This window comes from Lissotriton vulgaris, chromosome 2_1, assembly GCF_964263255.1.
Source record: "Lissotriton vulgaris chromosome 2_1, aLisVul1.2, whole genome shotgun sequence".
Classification (NCBI taxonomy): Eukaryota; Metazoa; Chordata; class Amphibia; order Caudata; family Salamandridae; genus Lissotriton; species Lissotriton vulgaris.
The window spans coordinates 1,834,100,675-1,834,121,004 of NC_141687.1; the positions used below are offsets into that span (position 1 = coordinate 1,834,100,675).

Here is a 20,330-nt window from a genome sequence, read left to right on the forward strand (position 1 = left end):
ACAGCATAGCTTCACTTTCCTGGTGGCATTGGATCTGCAGGATGCCTATTTTCATGCTCTTTCTTTCTGAACATCATCCGTTTGCTCAGACGTGGAGCCAAATGGTGATGAATTCTGCCAGTGTGCACATTTCTATTATTGGGTCCTTTTTATATAGAAAGGAGCCCAGCTCAGAGGACGGGGAGGTGGGATGGTGGTGAGCAATCTGTAATTAGATAGAGAACTCACCAGAAAGAGTGTTACCAAAGGAAAGTAACTTGTTCTTCTGATGGTTACTTCTAATTGCAAATTTCTCACCTTGTGAACAGATACCAAAGGAGTACTCCCCAAGGAGGTGGGTCTTGGGAATGGTTCGGACCAAAAAGTCATGTAGGGCCAAATGGCTAAAATGCCTTTCTCTTCGCGCCCAGTTGACGAGACAGTAGTGCTTGGTGAACGTGTGCACTGATGCCCACAACCTGACAAATATCTAGAAGGTGCACCCTGCATGCTAGTGGCCTTAGCCCTGGTGGAATGGCCTGTCAACCCCTCTTGAGGATTTGACTTTGCATTACTTAGTAGATCTTAATACAGACAGTGTTTGCTTCTGCACCCCCACCAAACCAGCCAGAATGCACAGACTCACCAAATGAGGCAGCTGGTAAACCCAAGAAATCAATGCGGCAAAATGCAGATGCAAACAGGGAAGAAAATGGCCCTCTAGCATAAACAACAGTAATCGAGCCATCTTCAAGTCTGCCCTCTACAATTATCACCACCTACTTAAAACAGCGAAAAGAGTGCCCTGACACACCGCATCTGGGGACTCTGTGACGCCCTTGCAGACCACTTCCATAACAAGACAGCCACCATTTGCAAAAACTTTGAGCCCCAAACCACCAACCTCTTCAGCATCCCCACTATGGCAAAGACAGCCGCCGACCACCCACTCACCACGTGGGAACAACTCAGAACAGCAAACACCAAAGCCTAAGTGAACTCCATCCACTCAGGTGCACTCACCTACCTGTGTCCCCATCGACACTTCAACCTCCGAAGGGCTGATATCAGCTACCAGCTCACCACCATCCTTGACTCCTCCATCTCCACAGCCACCTTCAGACATTCAGAAGTCTGACCTCTCTTCAAGAAGCCCTGGGCAGATCCCAACTACCTCCAGAACTATCATCCCATCTCGCTGCTCCCCTCCCCCACCAAAGTCCTGATGAAGACCATCAACCTCCAAATCCTCAAACACCTGAAGAGAAACAACCTTCTAGACCCCTTCCAATCTGGATTCAGGCCAACCACAGCATTGACAGAGCTCTGATCACTGGGACAGATGACATCCACACCCTACTTGACAAAAGAGAAGCAGCCGCCCTGATGCTTCTCGACCTCTCCACTTCCTTTGACACCATCTCCCATCACACACTCCTCAAACCTCTGCACCAGATTGGCATCCCACAAGGCTCATCCATCCATCCCACCCTCTTCAACATCTACATGATGCCGCTAGCAGACATTATCAGAACCCACGACATCAACAACATCTCCTACACCGATGACACCCAGATCATCATCTCACTCTCAGCGGACCCTACTATGACAAAAAACAACTTTCACAACTGCATGAAGAACGTCTCAGCCTGGATGAGAGACAACTGCCTGAAGTTCAACACGGACAAAACCGAAGTACTTGTTGGACTATGGAAATGCCCTTTACGCAGGAACCCCGGCCAAACTCCTGAAACGACTACAACGCATCCAGAATGCCTCCATACGCCTGATCGTCGACATTCCTCGCTGCAGCCACATCACACCCCACCTGAGAGACCTGCACTGGCTTCCAGTCAACAAGAGGATCACCTTCAAGCTCCTCACCCATGCACACAAAGCACTCCACAACGCAGGACCAGCATACCTCAACAAACGACTCACCTTCTACACCCCCAACCGGCAGCTCCCCACCGCCGGCCTCGCCCCCGCTTCTGAAGAGCGACCTCCGGCAGCAGATCGTTCTCCCACCTCGCCGCTAAGACCTGGAACACTCTCCCCATCCTCCTACGGCAGACCCAGGACCTTTTAACCTTCAGAAGATTACTCAAGACCTGGCTATTCGAGCAGTAGCAGCACCCCCCCCCCCCCAGCGCCTTGAGACCCTCACGGGTAAGTAGTGTGCTTTACTAATAGATTGATTGATTGATTGCTAATCGAAACTCGGACCCACCCCTACTCCGAAAGATCACACCAGCAACCTCAGCATATTCCTTGTCAGCAAACTCTCCATGAAACAACATGTCAACACCCTTGCTTCATCCTGCTTCCACACGCTTCACATGCTCCACAGAATCTTCAAGTGGCTACCCACCAGCACCAGGAAAACTGTGATGCAAGCCCTCATCACCATCTGCCTGGAGTACAGAAACGCACTCAATGGAGGCACCACCGAATAACTCATGAGAAGTTTCCAGATGATCCAGAACGCAGCAGCCAAACTGATACTAACTCTGCCCAAAAGGACCCACATCTCCAAGCACCTGAGAGACCCCCATTACCTCCCCATCCAAAAGAGATGCCACTTCAAGCTCCTGACCCACATCTACAAAGCCCTCCACAACCAAAGACCAGCATACATGAACCACCGCCTGAACTTCCACCAATCATCCAGAAACCTCCACTCCACTCACCTCGCCCTTGCACAGACACTGTGCATCTGCCGCTGCTTCACCAGAGGTCGATCCTTCCCACCTCGCCACCAAATCCTGTAAAGCCCTTCCCCTCACCTTGGACCCGCACCCTCTTTGGCAGACTTCATTGGCACAGGTAGGTGAGTGCACCTGAGTACATGGAGTTCAGTAAGGCTTTGGTGTTTGCTGTTCTGAGTTGTTCCCATGAGGTGAGTGGGTGGTCGGTGGCTGTCTTTGCCGGAGTGGGTATGCTGAGGAGGTTGGTGGCTTGGGGCTCAAAGTTTCCGCAAATGGTGGCTGTCTTGTTGTGGAAGTGGTCTGCAAGGGTATCACAGAGTGCCTGGATGCAGTGTGTCAGGGCACTCTTTTAGCTGTTTTAAGTAGGTGGTGGTAATTGTAGAGGGCAGACTTGAAGATGGCTCGATCACTGTTGTTTTTGCTGGAGCGCCATTTTCTTTTCCGTTGTTTGTATCTGCATTTCGCTGCATTGATTTCTTGGGTGTACCAGCTGCCTCGTTTGGTGGGTCCGTGCATTCTGGCTGGTTTGGTGGGGGTGCAGAAGCAGGCAGTGTCTGTATTAAGATCTACTAAGTAATGCAAAGTCAATTTCTCAGGAGGGGTTGACAGGCCATTCCACAAGGGCTAAGGCCGCTAGCATGCGGGGTGCACCTTCTAGATATTTGTCAGGCTGCGCTGTGTGCCAAGCACTACTGTCTCGTCACCTGGCACGAAGAGAAGGGCATCTTAGCCATTTGGCCCTACATGACTTTTTGGTCTGAACCATTCCCAAGATCCACCTCACTGGGGAGTACTCCTCTGGTATCTGTTCACAAGGTGAGAAATTTGCAATTGGAAGTAACCATCAGAAGAGCATGTTACTTTCCTTTGGTAACACTCTTTCTGGTGAGTTCTCCATCTAATTGCAGATTGCTCACCACCATCCCACCTCCCCGTCCTCTGGGCTGGGCTCTTTTCTATATACAAAGGACCCGATAATAGAAATGTGCACACTGGCAGAATTCATCACCATTTGGCTCCACGTCCGAGCACACAGATGATGTTCAGAAAGAAATTGATGTCAGATGGCATGGGCGGCGCCCATATACCGCTCCATTCATCACTTCTGGGGCATAGTGGAGTCGGCATAGTTTATGTGAAATGTATTTCACACCTCTACTCACAAAAATCTCTGGCACTAAATCTGCATGGTTTCACTGGTCAGCTCAATGAGGAAACTAAGGTACCTGGATTATTCCTAATCTCGAATGTTTGCTATTAGACTTGGTCAGTGGCATTTTGGGAGAACACCAGGAGGATACATGCACTGTTGTTGTTACTGACGGTTTTCTTTGCATCGCTCACCATAAGAAATTCGTTATCCATAAAAGTAGCAACACATTTATTTTGTTTCTTCCTAAAAAAATGATCTCAACCATTTATCCAATTTACAAATAAATACAAACGTATTTCATAAAAATAATAGACTTTTTTGGACATTGTAAAACATTTAAAAAAAGGAATTGCGGAATTGAAGAAAAATGTCTTACATAATGATACAAATATTCCTTAAAGTAAGATATAATTTAAATGCATTTGAAAAGAAAATATTTTGGAACACAGCAATGATAATCCATTAGTTCTGTCCTAATTTATGCCACACAAGCAAACGCGATCTAAACTTGTTGGAGCAAATGCGGAAATAGAAAGCACAGTATACCCCCCAGTGCGAAAAAAAGGGAGATGTAAAAGTGCATTGTACCACTTGTGCAGATTATGGAAAACATTGTCAGAGAAGGGCCAACTTGGAGACCACTTGATTTTCTGAAAGGCGAGTGGCATGGGCAGTGCTCTGGTTCCTCTCTGACTCTGTTTCCTGTCATTTTTTTCTTGTTTGACTTCGTTTCTCAGCAGATAATTCATTATTCGATGCTGCTGGTGCCATGTTCAGCTCTTTGCATAGAGGAATTTGCCTCCCTGTCCAGACCCCTAAAACGTATCACAACTCCCCCTTTCTCGTCCTCAGCAGCAGAAGGGGAAAGGCCAGACGGAGAGCCACCAACGGCAGTCAATGTGAAGGTATCACCCCCAACTGGCTCTGAACCTTCCAAAAAGAAGGACGGCGAGGACGGGGACAAGCCTCAAGAACCACAGGTACCAGTCAAGCATCCAAAATTTGATTTCGGCAGCAACAACTTTTTAGGAGGTCAAAACACTTGTGGTAATTCTGGCGTCCACGACCACGTGGGCAGTCAAGATAGATGTGACGGACGTGAAAGAATACGTGGGGGGCTCAAATATCTGGTTTTGTGCGCACACAAAGTAGAAATAGGGAATGTGCAAAGTGCCAGAGCATTTTACAGAAGTGGGCATTGTGCTCAACCTTACAACGTTGCACTATTTCTGTTTGAAATCTTTATTTCGACAAATAAGATCATAAAAGATATACACACATCACAATCACATGAAATGTATACAATTCATCAAAACAATGATTATAAAAATTGGTCTTTACGATATAAATCAGATTGTCCTCAATGACAGCTAAAACAAGTTACCAGCTACAATTTATTAAAACTATTTCAACTTGTGCCAGCTTTGTGTACCATGAAGTGGGTAAAGTTTAACAAATGGGGACTGATAGGCACCTGCACCAATTACTTTCCCTCTTATGCACTGAGTCTGGACCGTGGCTCAACGCAGCAGCTTTCTTTTTTAGGCCTTGTCTACAGACAGAATTTGTAGCGGTCTAGTATCTAAGAAATATAGTGTACCACACCAATACTGAGGGGTCTATTTGCTAATATTTTATGCCGTGTTTGCGCCATAAAAGTGGCGCGAATAAACCCAAAATCTTTTTTACCTATTTACTTTTTGCTTTGCATTACTTAGTAACAAGGGGGCATGCCATGGGTGGTGCATGGGCGTTCTCATGCAACCACCCAAGCTTTCTGACGCTAGGCCCCATTTACCTAAAAATGTAGGCAAGGTTTAGCGTCAGAAGAGGGGGCGCTAGGTGGCGCGCGAGCGGAATGGCCGCGTATACGTGAGGCTCCCGCTTTCCGGTTCATTATCCTACAATTATCCTTGATCTATGGTCCTCTACTAAGGCATTGAGTGTTGCCCTTGCACGACTAAACAAAGGTGGTGTACATGGACTGAGCGATCCGATCGTCCTGCAGCATTTGAGGAGGTTTCTGGAGGCTGGCGGTGCATCGGCGATGTGACCCCAGTGTTGGTGTGGAGCGCGGAGCGGGGAGCAGCAGGTACAAGAGCTCCGTAGTCTGTGGTCTCCACGAGGGGAGCTGGCCGCACAAGGATGTATGACTGAACGCCCGTGCAGCGGCGTCAGTGGAAGTCAGAGGGAGCAGGAGTGAACGTCCCTGGGCCCCGGCAGGCTGAATTGTGGCGCCACTGCCTCGAGACTGCACGGAAACACGGTGCTGGACTGGGAGCGAGCCAGCGAATAGAACAGCATCGCAATCTGGGGGCGGCCATTACGGTGACCTTATTTGATTGGACTGGGACTCGGTTGCTGCGGACAGTGGTCGTCGACTTTATCAGGCAAGAAGATAGCGGTGGGAGCAAGGGGAAATAGCCTCTTAACCTTTGGTGGGCGCGAGACCTCTGGCGGACATTACGGCGACAGCGGTGTGGCCTGTGAGGCGGTGTGGTGTCTGGAGTGGGGGACAACGGCTACGCGAGCACCGCGGTCCCAATGTGGTAAACAGGCCATGTGACTTTGCGCATCGGACTACTCGAGCCGCGGCTCATCTGAGAGATGGCAGGGGCAGGAGAGGTCGCTGCCTGCCATTAGTTGATTGGCGTACAGCGACACCACCACGATAGGCAGCAGGATTCTGGTGGTGTATTGATGATGGGTCACTGCTATGACAAGCATCATAAAATGGCGGCGGCCATGACGAATGCTTAAGCTGGCTGCAGTGCATGTTGCACGCTGAGGGGATTGCAAATTGGATAACAGCTAGGTTGCAGTGGCCACGTTTCGATCTGACTGTACAGGGTTCATGGTTGGAAGTTACGGTGTGTCCTGAACTTTGGAGTGTGTGAGCTCTGCTCTGCTGGGGCGTGGGCACGGACTGGCGAGGAACTACGGGCACATCGGCATATGGCTTGGGATTCGCTGCTCTGCACGACCACTGCCCCCTGACACAGCCCTGAGGACGACGTATCTCCCGGGAAAGAAAACGAGGGGACGCCTGTTGTGACTCCAACGTCTGTGTGTGCTTCATTCAGCAGTACTGTTTGCAGGGGCATTGGCTGTAGCGTCCTAACGACTTTGCACACATCGGAGTACAGCCTTATCAGAGTGGAGGCTGGGGGACTGTCTGTCGCAGGGCCTTGGAGGATCTGCTACAACTGAGTGGAGCAATCAACATAGATAGGTTTACAGGTGGCTGCCGGGCCTACACTCTCCAGATTAGTTACTACAAAGCAACTGAGCCCTGTGCTGGTCTGGTGTGGGAGGTGCAACATGGGCCAGCTTGACTTCCGACAACCACGCCTTACCTTTGAAGCTAAAAGAAATCCCAAAAAGTTGCCTGTGGAGTAGGGGATTGGTGCGCCGGAGGTGATGGCCGGTAAGAACCCTGTCTCTGACAGTGATATGCACACTATACTTACTGAAATGAGGTAAGGCTTTGCGACGATAGCGGAGAAGGTGGACACGCTTACGACCCGCATGGATAACATCGCGCGCAAACTGGACAGCCATAATACCCGGCTCAAAGAAGCAGAGCACCGGATCTCAGATTCGAAGGACGTTACGGAACAACTGAAAACAGCGATGACTCAAATAGATAAGCTCATGAGAATAATAGATGCCAAGAACGAGGATATTGAAGCTCGCAGCCGCCGCAATAATGTACGAATTCTAGGTGTGCCCGAGAGCACCAATACGGGGCGCTTAGAGCAATATGTGGAAAAAATGCTGACGGCGGTCACTGGCGAGGGGGAACTCTCTGCCCAATTTATAGTGGAAAGGGCGCATAGATCGCTTGGTCCACAGCCGCCTCCCGGAGCAACTCCTTGTCCCATCTTCGCATGTCTTCTAAACTATTGGGACAGCGACGCAGTCTTAAGGGTGGCGAGAGAAAATAAACAGCTTAACTATGACGGAGTACCATTTACCATCTTCCCAGACTTCACGGTACGGGTGCAAGAGGAGAGAAGAAAGTTCAACGGAGTGAAGCAGAAGCTATGCCTGGAGCAGGTGGACTATGCTTTATTATACCCTGCGCGTCTATGTGTCACGCACCAGGGAAAACAAACTATACACACGACGCCACAATCGGTGGAGAAATTCCTAAAGACGCTGAAACGTCGTAGGACCGCCTCTGCGGAACAGGACGAGCTGGTAGAGGCGCCACACTAGGATGTTGAGTGAACATATGCAGTTCTGCAGTGGCGTAGCCTGTGGAGGCGTGGATATATGAACGTTGGTGTGAAGTTGCTGTGGGGTTTCCGGACCCTGGACTACTGTAATGTATAATAACATTTGTTGCACTGGGTTGATCTTGCCTGTTATTGCTAAGCTACTCACCAGTTTTGATATGGGGGGGACGTAGCATGTTCAGAGTCTTTAACTGCACGCCCTTGCTGGTATTGGGGACTAACAAGAGCAGACAGTTCCCTGACTAGAAGCAAGGTTAAGGTGCGGCACCTGGAGGGACAACCCCAATGGGAATACCCCTGTTGTATTATGGTTTGGTATGTTGGGGGTGGAGGGGGGCAGTGTGGTGTCTGGCTGGCATGATTGGGATGCTTCAGTGGGTAGGGAGTGGTGGGGTTGGGAAAGTTTTTTGCATACAGGGGAGTAAGGTACTGTGTGTGGTCCAGCTGTACATAATGATCTGGGGAGGCAGGAGTGTATTTGATTGTGCTGCAGGACTGTTCTATAGTATACATGAAACAGGATGGCGGGGAATGGGAATGACTCGTCCTTAACGATAATGACTTGGAATATAGGTGGGCTAAATGATGCACGAAAAAGGCAGGAAGATTTTGGCATACTTAGAACGTCATCAGGTGCATGTCGCACTATTGCAAGAGACACATCTCCATCCACATTCTCATAACACTTTTGCTAGTAGATGGGTGACTGTGCGGCTATTTTCATCTTACTCCTCTTACGCCAGGGGCACGGCCATACTGATTAAGAAATCTATACAGTTCCTGGCCTTGGGAGAATTACTGGATCCATCGGGGAGGTACGTTATTGTATGGGGTAGATTGGGGGCTGACACTGTTACCATTGTGAATTGCTATGCCCCTAATGTCGATACACCGGATTTTTTTACGGCACTGTGGGGACGGGTTGTAAACATTGGATCTACGCACATTATCTGGGGGGGAGGTTTTAATGTAGCTATGATTAAGCATGGGCGGATTTTGCGGATCCACGATCCGCGGATTTTGCAGATTTGCGGATCGTGGATCCGCAAAATCCGCGGATTTTGCGGATTTGCGGATCCGCGGATTTGGGGCGGGGCTTCCATGCGAGTGCACATGCCTCTTGTGTGTTTAAAAGGTCTGAGAAAGATCAGTTCAGCAGATAAAGAGAAAGAAGCCCCTGGTCACAAGAACAGCACGGGTATTGTGCTCGTGAAAGTCAAGGATGCAAAGGCCTCTATCCAGCATCACAGCTGATTTTCCACTGTAGAGTTGGGAAGAAGGCACACCTGTCCAGCCTCGACGACGCTCACGATTGTTTTTGGGCTAATGAATGAGTCACTGAATTTGAGCATCAACTAGTTCGAGCGACCATGTGTGTGTTACTATGCAATCGCCCCGAAGGGCGCAGGGGTCCCTTGAGTGAGCTGTCCATCATAGTGGGTGAATGGCGGGAAGACGGTGCAAACCGCAAGTGTGTGGGCGGGGCCAAACGTGCGGGGCTTCCATGCGAGTTCACATGCCTCTTGTGTGCATAAAAGGTCAGAGAAAGATCAGTTCAGCAGATGAAGAGAAAGAAGCCCCTGGTCACAAGAACAGCACGGGTATTGTGCTCGTGAAAGTCAAGGATGCAAAGGCCTCTATCCAGCATCACAGCTGATTTTCCACGGTAGAGTTGGGAAGAAGGCACACCTGTCCAGCCTCGACGACGCTCACGATTGTTTTTGGGCTAATGAATGAGTCACTGAATTTGAGCATCAACTAGTTCGAGCGACCATGTGTGTGTTACTATGCAATCGCCTCGAAGGGCGCAGGGGTCCCTTGAGTGAGCTGTCCATCATAGTGGGTGAATGGCGGGAAGACGGTGAAAACAGCGAGTGTGTGGGCGGGGCCAAACGTGCGGGGCTTCCATGCGAGTTCACATGCCTCTTGTGTGCATAAAAGGTCAGAGAAAGATCAGTTCAGCAGATGAAGAGAAAGAAGCCCCTGGTCACAAGAACAGCACGGGTATTGTGCTCGTGAAAGTCAAGGATGCAAAGGCCTCTATCCAGTATCACAGCTGATTTTCCACGGTAGATTTGGGAAAAGAAAGCACACCAGCCTGGCCTGTTGTAACTATTTTACGATGGCGCCGGCAAGCTGCCAACGCCATCCTAAAATAGTTACTAAATTAGCTTCAACAGGAAGCTCTAATAGATAAAATCGAGCACCTGCTTTATTTTATCTATTAGAGCTTCCTGTTGAAGCTAACTTAGTAACTATTTTAGGATGGCGCTGGCAGCTTGCCGGCGCCATCGTAAAATAGTTACAACAGGCCAGGCTTCAACTTTTGCCCCCGGATCCGCCGCTCGCGGATTTGCGAATTCTCGGTAAATTCGCGGGAGTTTGCGGATCGCGAATTTACCGAAAATTCGCAAAATCCGCGAGCGGAACGGATTTTAAGCTCATACTTAGCTATGATACCTACTCAGGATAGAGTTGATGGAGTTGCACACTACAATAGTCGGTCTAGAGATGTCCTGCAGGGTATTGTGGAAGAGGGATGATTGATTGATAGTTGGCGATTTGTTCATCCCCTGAGGAAGGAAGGGACACACTTCACATCTTACACTGGCACATGGGCACGCCTCAATTACTGCTTAATCTCCCGATGGTTTAGTACGAGTCTTATGAAGGCCGAACACCTAGCCAGAACGTACTCTGATCATTGTCCTGTTTTGATACAGTTGTGTATGCCCGGATGTGATAGACCTAGACCGTCATGGCGGCTTCAACCTACCGCATTGTTGGATGAGGTGTTTAAGACGGAACTAGGAGAGGAGATTGCAGCATTTTTTCCCCGCAACAAGGGATCGGTGGACAGTGTTGAAGTCGTGTGGGAAGCATTTAAAGTTACGGTTCGAGGGTACTGTATCTCCAAGAGCTTTGGGGTCTCGCGAGATATACAGGACAATGCGAACCTTGGACCAAGAACTGAAGGAGTTGGAGGCACTCCTGGTGCTTGGTGAGGTGGGGAAGGCGCATAAAGACTTTTAAGGCTAAATTGTCGGAGTACGATAAAGAGGCTGCGAGAGAGGCTAAGTTTCGGGGATGACATTCGGTGGGGCGTAGGTATTGTGAGGGGGAAGGCATTATCAGAGATTACTAGAAACCCACTGTTCAGTACTAATATTTTGGAAATTAGCAGGCCAGAGCGGGGGACATGTCAGGACACTGCGGGAATCTTGGAAATATTTGCAGAGCATTATGGTCACTTGTACACCACGCAGAGTGTGGAAGAGGTAGGGTTTGATGACTTCCTGGGAGATATTGCCCTCTGCTGGTTGAGTGATGTGCAGAGGACATTCCTTAGCGCCCCGTTAGAACTGGATGAGATTAGGGAGGCGATAATGTCACTTTAAAATGGGAAGGCACCAGGGCTAGATGGGCTGCCCGCAGAATTCTATAAATGCTACATAGACATTATGGACCTGGTGCTGCGGGAGGTGTTTGAGGAGTCGCTGGAGGTGGATGTACTACCTCGCGAGAAGTAGCGTCCCTCTTAAAGCCCACGGTATGCGACTCTTACCGTCCATTATCATTGATTAATAGTGGCGCAAAAATTTTAGCTAAAGTACTAGCTACTCGCTTGTCCCTCCTGATGACGAGGATGATACTCCCGGATCAGGCTGGATTCGTCGCTGGCAGATCCACTAATCACAATCTGCCTTGATACAGACTGTTGCACCTGACTTTCCGGTTGCTGCTGTATTTTTAGATGCCTCAAAAGCATTCGACTCGGTCGAATGGAAATACTTATTCGCAGTTTTGCAGAGAATGGGATTCCCTAAATTATTTATATCTTGGGTGCAACTACTCTATGCCCAACCTACTGCTCGAATTCTAATAAATGGTCGTCTTTCCACTTCACTCTCTATTACGCGGGGTACCAGGCAGGGGTGCCCGCTCTCCCCTCTTCTTTTTGATATAGCGATAGAACCGCTAGCGTGTCAGCTAAGACAGCTTCATCGGGATAGCACGTTTAAATGCTTCCAGCGCCAAATTGTGATCTCACTTTATGCCGATGATTTAACACTATATGTTACAGACCCGCAGCAAAACTTAAACCCCTTATTGTGAGAATTCTTGGTGTTTGGCAGATTGTCGGGGGTACAAGTCAACTGGGGAAAATCAGAATTCTTCCCACTTACGCCCGCAATGCCAGAGTTCAACTTGGATTACCCCTTTGAATGGTGTCATTATGATCTCCGCTACTTGGGGATTCAAGTGTCTAGGGACAGGGACGAGACGCTCAGACTCAACTATGACACTGTGATTACTAAATTGACCTCCAATGTTACGCGTTGGATCTCCCTACCCTTGTCCATGGTGGGCAGAGGCTCGCTCATTAAAATGGTGATACTGCCACGCTTCTTATATCTCTTTCTAAACATCCCTTACTACCCAGGTGCTTATTTCTTCAAAACATTGAGAACAGAACTGATTCGATTGCTCTGGTGGGGAAAGCAACCACGGCTTAAATGGTCGGTCCTAGCGCAGCTCTATGATAAAGGAGGCTTTGATATCCCTGATTTTGAAGTGTACTATATTAGTGCGCAGGCTCATTAGGCCTATCACTGGATGGGACCTACGCCCTGTATGCCTCAAATAGCGGTGGAGGATTGTGTGGCACATCCCCTCCCCCTGAATGGCCTTATACATGGCCCTGTCGAGGCCTTAGAGACACCGCCCACAACAGTGACATGCACGATTGACGCTTGGAGACGAGTGGCGAAGCTTTTTTACAAACTACATTGTTATATTCGGCACGAATGCCACTGGCTTACCATCCCAAATTGGGGTTGTTACAGGAAAAGGTGTTCCAAACATTGTGCCGGCGCCTTAAGGTAGCTACTTGGGGCGATCTGTTCCTGGAGGGGCAGTTTCGGTCCATGGACATGTTTTTTAAAGATATCCGTCCCACGCCACTTGAGGTCTTTTATTATGTACTGTTGAGACAGGGAATGAGGGATGTCTTACCGGACTTTCCCCGGGAGCCTGAGAATTTATCTCTGCTGCACTGCATGCTAGGATCCGCAGATGGAATGCATTTGGTATCTAGTATTTATTGTAGTATTAGGACGCAGCAGCAGGTGATTGAGGGATCAGCTCGCGTGAGATGGGGTGAGGATATGGGTAAGGAGGTCTCTGATGCACAGTGGAGCTATTGTTGTGGAATTACAGCGAACATATCATCCAGCTGCAGACTCAAGGTTATTCATTATAGGTTCTTGCAGAGACTGTATTACACACCAGCTAAGAAATAAAGGTTTCAATTATCTGACAATGATAGATGCGAAAGATGTCGGGGCGCAGGAGCTAGATTTATGCATCTGGCGTGGCAGTGTCCTGGTATATGGGAATATTGGACGCAGGTGCATACGGCTCTTCAGGCCATGGTAGGGGTCCCACTGGATAGAGATCCGCTAATTATGCTGTTGGGCTACACTATGCACATACCCAAGTGATATAGGAAGTTCCTTGACATCACTCTACTGCTGGCAAAACAACGACTGGCATGACGCTGGGGTAGGGGGAGAGCCCCACAGTTTAAGGATTAGCTCAATGATGTCATGTATTGTCAAGAGAAAACTTCCAATAATGCTGAAACGCAACCGATGGCGAGCAGGTCTAGAGATATACGGGGGCCACTGCAAACTTACCTTCTAAGTACTGCGGAGTCGGACTCGGAGGGCTCGATGCATGGTAGGGCCCCAGGAGAAGGGGGTGGAGAGGAAATTGCCTTAATGTCATAGCATGGAATCATTAGCCTATATCAAACCACTTGTGGATATGTTATGTATGGAATCTTGGTGGGTGTGGCACTGTTCTGAAGGAAGGGGGATGTTCCAGGATAACAGTTATAACGACCTATAATGCTATGAAACGTCTTTTCCTTCCCGATTTATATATATGTTAAGCTTGCAATGTGCACTCTGACTTGTTCTTACCCTTGCTGGATTGGACTCTTTGGACCTGTAAGTTGTTGTTGGAGTTGGTACCATGCACAGCTTATTATTATTCCTGCTTCTGTTTCCGACACATGGTTTTGCATATGATGGAGCACACGGAAATGTACCTCTGTATATCTTGCAAAATGATATAAATAAAGTATTAAAAAAAAAAAGGTTTAGCGTCAGAAAAGACCACCCATTTCAGGTAGGTGCTATGAAGCAGAAATGCTTTCATTTCTCCTTCCATTTCTGGCTTTGAATGTGATCTGCACTGTACAACACACATACAAAGTGGAAAACGGTTTAAAGTAATGCTATCCTTCCAGTACAAAACCTATGCTAGACTCACACAGACACCCTTGCACTATGGTGCAAGGGTGGGCGCGGGGCACACAGCAGCAAATTTCAGCACCAGTGCTAGGGAGAGGGGAGAAGAGTGTCATATTTCTGTAGATATGGCGCTCACCTGCTCAACGCAGTGCAGCTTTTTTGCGTGCTGCGCTGAGTTGCGTAAGATTTTAGTAAATCTGCCCCTCAGACTGTTCAGCTTATCATTTGTTGGCTTTCTTGTGAATCTCATTTGCTTAATTATTATTCAATGGTTTTTCTTCCTTCTTTTTGGGTCTGTCCCTCCCCTGCAACAAAGCTTCATTATTATCCTTTTGATTGTTTGACTTGTGCCATTCCACTACTCACATCAGGAAACAAATTTTTTTCTTCTTTCAACACCCCATGGAGTTCATGCTTTTTCTTTCTCTCCGCCCCATGTGTTGCTTACCAGCTCACATCTTTGCACGCTTCGTGTTGCTTCCCACCCATCTCAGCTCGTCTGTAACAGCGTAGCAACAGCAGGTCTATTTGTGCCAGGTTTTACAAACGAGCAGACTTTATCGGGTTGGTTTCTTGTATCTCCTGCTTTCTACTTATTGTACAAAAGTCCTGGCCTTGGCACCCAAAAACAGCATTTATGGTGCTGGGGAAGAGGCGGTACTGACTGAGCAGAACACCAAATGGCCATCGAATCTGTTACAGTTCTGAGTTCTGAGAAAAGTAATTTATTCTTTGGCAAGCGTTATTCTTTACATTCTGACACTTCCTTATTCACTGTCTCAGACAACTGTTATGTTCTTGCAACTAGATCTCTGTGTTCTTTCTAAACTGTAGCATGTGCAACAGACTTTTTAAGCACAGTTCAGTTTCCGATATTAAATACATTTGAAAAATAAACCATGCTGTTTATGAAGATTGAAAACATTGAATTCAGTGTTCAGTTTCAAGATAACTTGGAGATCTGTTTTCTTTTCCCCCAGTATTTTGAAGTGTGCTTTATTTTTTATTTTTTCAACAATGGTTTATGAAAAAGTATAGGCAAGCCAATAGCTTAGCATCGGACTATAAAGGGGAGAGTTATTGACTTTGTCAATGCTTGTTTTTCTGTGATCCTATGCCTATTAGCGCCACTTCTGGGATTCAGAAGGCCGTACTTTCTTTTGGCAGGAGCAAAAGAAGGTGGTTTGGCTGAGTTGTGGCATTTTCCCACTGTCACTCAGATGACAGCGAGGAAACAATGTCCTAAAGCTGGGACATATGGCTACTGGGAGTGTTGGACAGAACAAGGAAAACAATGCTGGCCACTAGCTAATTTAGGACACTTTGTATTTCTTTGCAAAATGTCCTAACTGATGCATTTCCACAACAGCTAGTTATCCACCAAACAGTGCATTTCAGTCCTAATATAACATCCTGCCTCCTTTCAAAGGCAGGAGACAGAAAGGGACTGGCAGGCCTCAGGAGAGAGTTGACATTTAAAATGCTAGAATAACCAAGTGACCTCTGAACATAAGTAAAAAAATTGCTTATAGGACACAAATACAGATAGGACTGGACCTGCACATGTTCTACCAGATGCTGGCTTCCTTTCTCACTGATCTACAAGCACCGGCTGCCACAAACTCACACACAACAAAACACTCGCACCACATTCTGTGCACCGAGGGGCACTGCTACCATTAGTGCAGGAGGTGCTCTGTTGCCGGGATCCACTAAGTCCCAGTCACTCGCTCTGTATTTTAAATCAGTCTCTGAGATTCCTTTATCTCTAAAGAATCCTGTTGTATTTACCTAAATGTTAATGTTGGTATATTCCGTTCCCCCTCTGTTCTGCCCCTGTTGGGCTGACTCTCTGTGCTGTCAACATTCCAAGGCGCACTCCTGATCAGTATCTGACTGGCAGTGCTATGGATTTCGTTCTGATTTCATACCTCAATAAAGTATCTTAACCTATTGTGGTGTGGTCACTTTCTACACTGGTGACGAGGATGGGATAGAAATATATGCAGATTCTTGTTCGCAATTTACTTTTATCAATTTTAAGACATACAAGGAAAAATCTGAGAAAAGAGGTATAAAGTTGGTAAAACCAGATACATGCCCGATTAGTTACAACAGTGAAAGAATACCGTTAGAAGGAATGATTACAGGTAGAATATCTTTTAAGGGAAGAAGCACGCTAGGCAAAGTCTATGTGGCAACGGTTGGTCTAAACCTACTTGGATGGGCTCATCAAAAAGACTTATGGATGATATTAGACCCTACAGCTGAAGAGCCAGTTATGATAGTAGGAAGAAGTGTGCGTGGTGAAGAGGTGGTAGAAGAGCAAAAAACATTTCCAATGAGAATACATTTGTGGTGAGGGAAACCCCTAAAGAAGATCAAGAAAAGTATTTAAGGCAGGAGGGGATAGAACCTGCTGAGAACTCGGAATACGTTGCGCCCATAGTAATAAAAGTGAAAGGGAGCACTAACAAAAAAAGACTAGGCTTTGAGGAAGGGAAGTGTAAGTTAATGAATGTTCCTTCTCTGGGCCAGTTGGACACAGAAGGGGCACGGTAATAACTATGGATATAAACACTAAGGGAATAGGGGTCACCCTTAGCCAAGGTGTAGACGAGGAAGAAGAGAAAATTGCTTTTGTTTCAAGGTCCTCCATTGAAGCTGAACCATGGTATTCTGTAGAGGAGAGGGAGGTTTGGGGGTGCCTTGTGGCAGTTAGACACCTCCGTGCGAAGGAGGAAGATGAAGTAATACCTAAACAGGAAACATTAGTGTGCATAGTGGTTGGAGTTAGAAAAGTGAAGGACTAGGAGAGCAGGAGAAGGAATTTAGGGAGGTCAGAAACAAACTAATCTTCCAAGGAAAGAATTTATACAGAGAGAGGGAAATAGTACCACAGGAGAACATGAGAGGAAGTATTGTAACTGTGACCCATGGTGGTCATTTAGGTTGCAGTTTAATGGTAAACACAGTCAGAATACGCTACTGGTGGCCAACAGTGGAAACCATGGTAGGGAGATACATCAGACAGTGCAGAAGTTGTACCAGTAGTGATAAGACTACAGTGAGCAGGGAAGACTATATATCGGCAGTTGATGTACCAAACACTCTAGGGGAGAAATCAGCAATGGACATTGTGGAACCCCGGGAAGCAAAAGAAGGGGAAGCCAGATGCATCATTTCCCCATTTGACTATCACTCCAGGGGAGTGGTAATAAAGATTGTGGAAAATGTGACTGTTAGCTCGGTAATAGTGCGTTGTCAAGAAATTTTAAGGAATGAAGGAGCCCCTCAAACATTGGTGATGGACAACGGGGTCCAGATTGTTCTATCACAGATGAGTGAGGAACTAAATAGTTTTGTTACATCTCATCAGAGTACGGCATTGTAATGTCCTAGAGTGAATGGAATATTCGAGAGAGTAAATCAGATGATCAAAGAGAGTATACAATTGAATAGCAACAGTAGGGCTAATGTGAGAAAAGCCCTTGTGGAAATGATTTGGTCGTACCTAATCATGCCACTCGGCGTGACGGGGTCATCTCCATTTGAATCAGAAAAAATAAGAGAACCAGGCACTAATATGGGTCCTTTAAGGCTTAAGTGGAAGGAGGAGGAGATGGATGACAACGGACAGAAACAGGAAGAATAAGGAAATATCAGGATTGGTATTCTAGAAATCCTTTACTCCTCACACTATTGTCGTGGACTCTCAGGTTTAGTACTTAGTACTACAACTAACACAGCAAGCCATAATTAGGGGACAGGCTAGGTGTCAGCTTATTCATTCGTGCACAGGCAGAAGGTGTGATATACTTAAAAGGTGATGTTCAGTCCAGCTTACATTTCGCAGGAAGCATTAGGTACCCCTCCCATAATACTCCTGCTGCAGTACAACGAATCGCCTGCATGAATTAATGGGCTAAATGCAGCGGCTGAGAGGGGCAGGTTCTGTCAAAGTCTATGCTTGTCAAGGCGCCCTAGAAGGTGGAAAGAATGCTTGTTAGTTATGCTGTCCACGGAGGTGATTTGTGATAGTAGGATGGGCGATCGAGACCCTCTCCTAGGAACCAATTGGAAATTAACCCCCACCCCCCAAAGCACAGGTAGTACCATTTGTCAAGGCGCCTCATAATACCACTGTAGGTACTTACAATATTAATAAAGAAACCACCAGCAAGGTTCAGCACCACATTGCAGCGTAGATCCGAGGACAAGGAATTACAAACACTTCTTAGGCTAGGGGACCACTCCTATAGCAGCCATTGCTTCAGACTCAGATGCCTCCTGGTAGAAATAATAGCACTTCTGATTTGCCAAAGGATTGGAAGGAAACTCAGAATTATGTGGGAAAGAGTATACTGTCAGTGTTCCTTTGTCCCCATCTCTACAGTTCTCCAACAGCATTGAGACCCTCAGGAAGCCACTGCCCCTCTAATTTTCCCCTCAGCAGCCTGAAACGATCATGAGAGTACCTTATGAGATGTCTCAAGAGGACCGTCCTTCACAATACTTTTTAACCCTAAACTGCATTGCAGTCCACAGGGTTGTTGTCTGACAGTAAATAAGTGTATTTCAAATGGAGACAACCCCAACAGGGACATCCCCCAAAAATGAGTGTACACACTCCTTAAGGCCAGCTGGATTCTGGGAGTGGGCCCTGAGAGTATTCTGAGAAAAGTGCCCCAGGACATTCGGACACTCCGAGAGCGCAGCGGTCAGACATGGCTATGCCAGGCCCTCGGAATTCCCTCAACTTTTCAAAACAGATGGCAGGTCTGAACCTGATGAAGTAAGTTGACTCTTGAGGTACTGATGTTTGACACGTAAAGCAAAGGGGACTCTGCCATGCCTGGAATGTCTCTCCACTCTTGATGGTGAAGTTTCTTTGCTTCTCTCACGCCGTATAGTGGAACCTTCCTGAATATTAAAGAGCTTTAAAAGCTTTTGGGTCACTGTCTGAACACTTCAGCAGTCAAGAGTGATTTATTTGACCTGACTGCATCTATAGAGTTTCATCACAGAGGCTGGCTACGCTTTTCTTCGGATGTCCTCCACTTGTAGACTGGCGAAATGGCTCACTTCTTATCATTCATACAATTGTTCTTTATTCCAGTCTTCGTACTTGCTGTCTGATGGGCTTTTGCAAGTTTCCAGGAACAATGCACTCGAATATTTCATCAATAAGCTTGCAAATTGAATGGATGCAGGGGTGTTTGGTGGGTGAGTGAGGGGTGGTTTCCATATGTTTTCCCGCACTCTTGGGCAAAGCAGACCATTTCGTTAGTTCTCTTAATACATTTTCCCATCTACTCTTTGGTTCAAGGCCCAAAAGGAGTGAAATTTGTGTTCTTTGTAGCTGTCGTTTTTGGGTATTACTACAAGTTTTCTCTTGGAATGGGGTCAATTTTGTGGCTGTAACTTCTTGAGCATGCAGTGGGTTGTGAACATCTTCTCCAAGTTAGATATTGCTACCATTGTGATACTAGAAGACTGGAATTCAACTTTATGATCGTTTTACAACCCATCTACCACCACCAATATGTAGCGTGTACTATACTACATATGAAGCAAATGCCACATGCCCTGTGGCAAGGGCCAATGCCTGTTGAAGATGGGTTTCAATCTGTCCCTGGGTACACCCAACTGGCGGCTGAATAAAGGCCCCCAGCTATGACCCCAAACCCTCTCCATTGCAGAGAATCATACTTTCTCTGTTGTCTATTGTCGGCCAGTTCCACCATGCTATGAGCTAACGCACAGGGGAAAATTAATGTTTTATCCCGTAGCAAGAAACTTCCCAGATGACAGAGTGTTTAGAGCATATGTCGCCACAGGTCAAGATGGGGACTGCCTCCTGTTTATCCTGACCTGTTTATCCTCCGCGAGAAAGCCCTCTGATCGTTCTTTTTGTGAAAACTCAATT

The 20,330-nt window shown here is 47.2% G+C and overlaps 1 protein-coding gene across 2 annotated transcripts in view; it reads left to right on the top strand.

Annotated features, from left to right (window-relative positions):
* The window catches only part of SLC24A1 (solute carrier family 24 member 1), a 121,478-nt gene that overhangs the window by 63,700 nt on the left and 37,448 nt on the right, over window positions 1–20,330 (top strand). The window contains exon 5 of one of the 2 annotated variants that reach the window (XM_086958957.1): window positions 4,693–4,820. In XM_086958957.1, coding sequence (XP_086815083.1) covers window positions 4,693–4,820 — 128 coding nt within the window. Of the gene's footprint in view, window positions 1–4,692; window positions 4,827–20,330 lie in introns of both variants that reach the window. The other variant, XM_086958958.1, reaches the window with a different exon arrangement.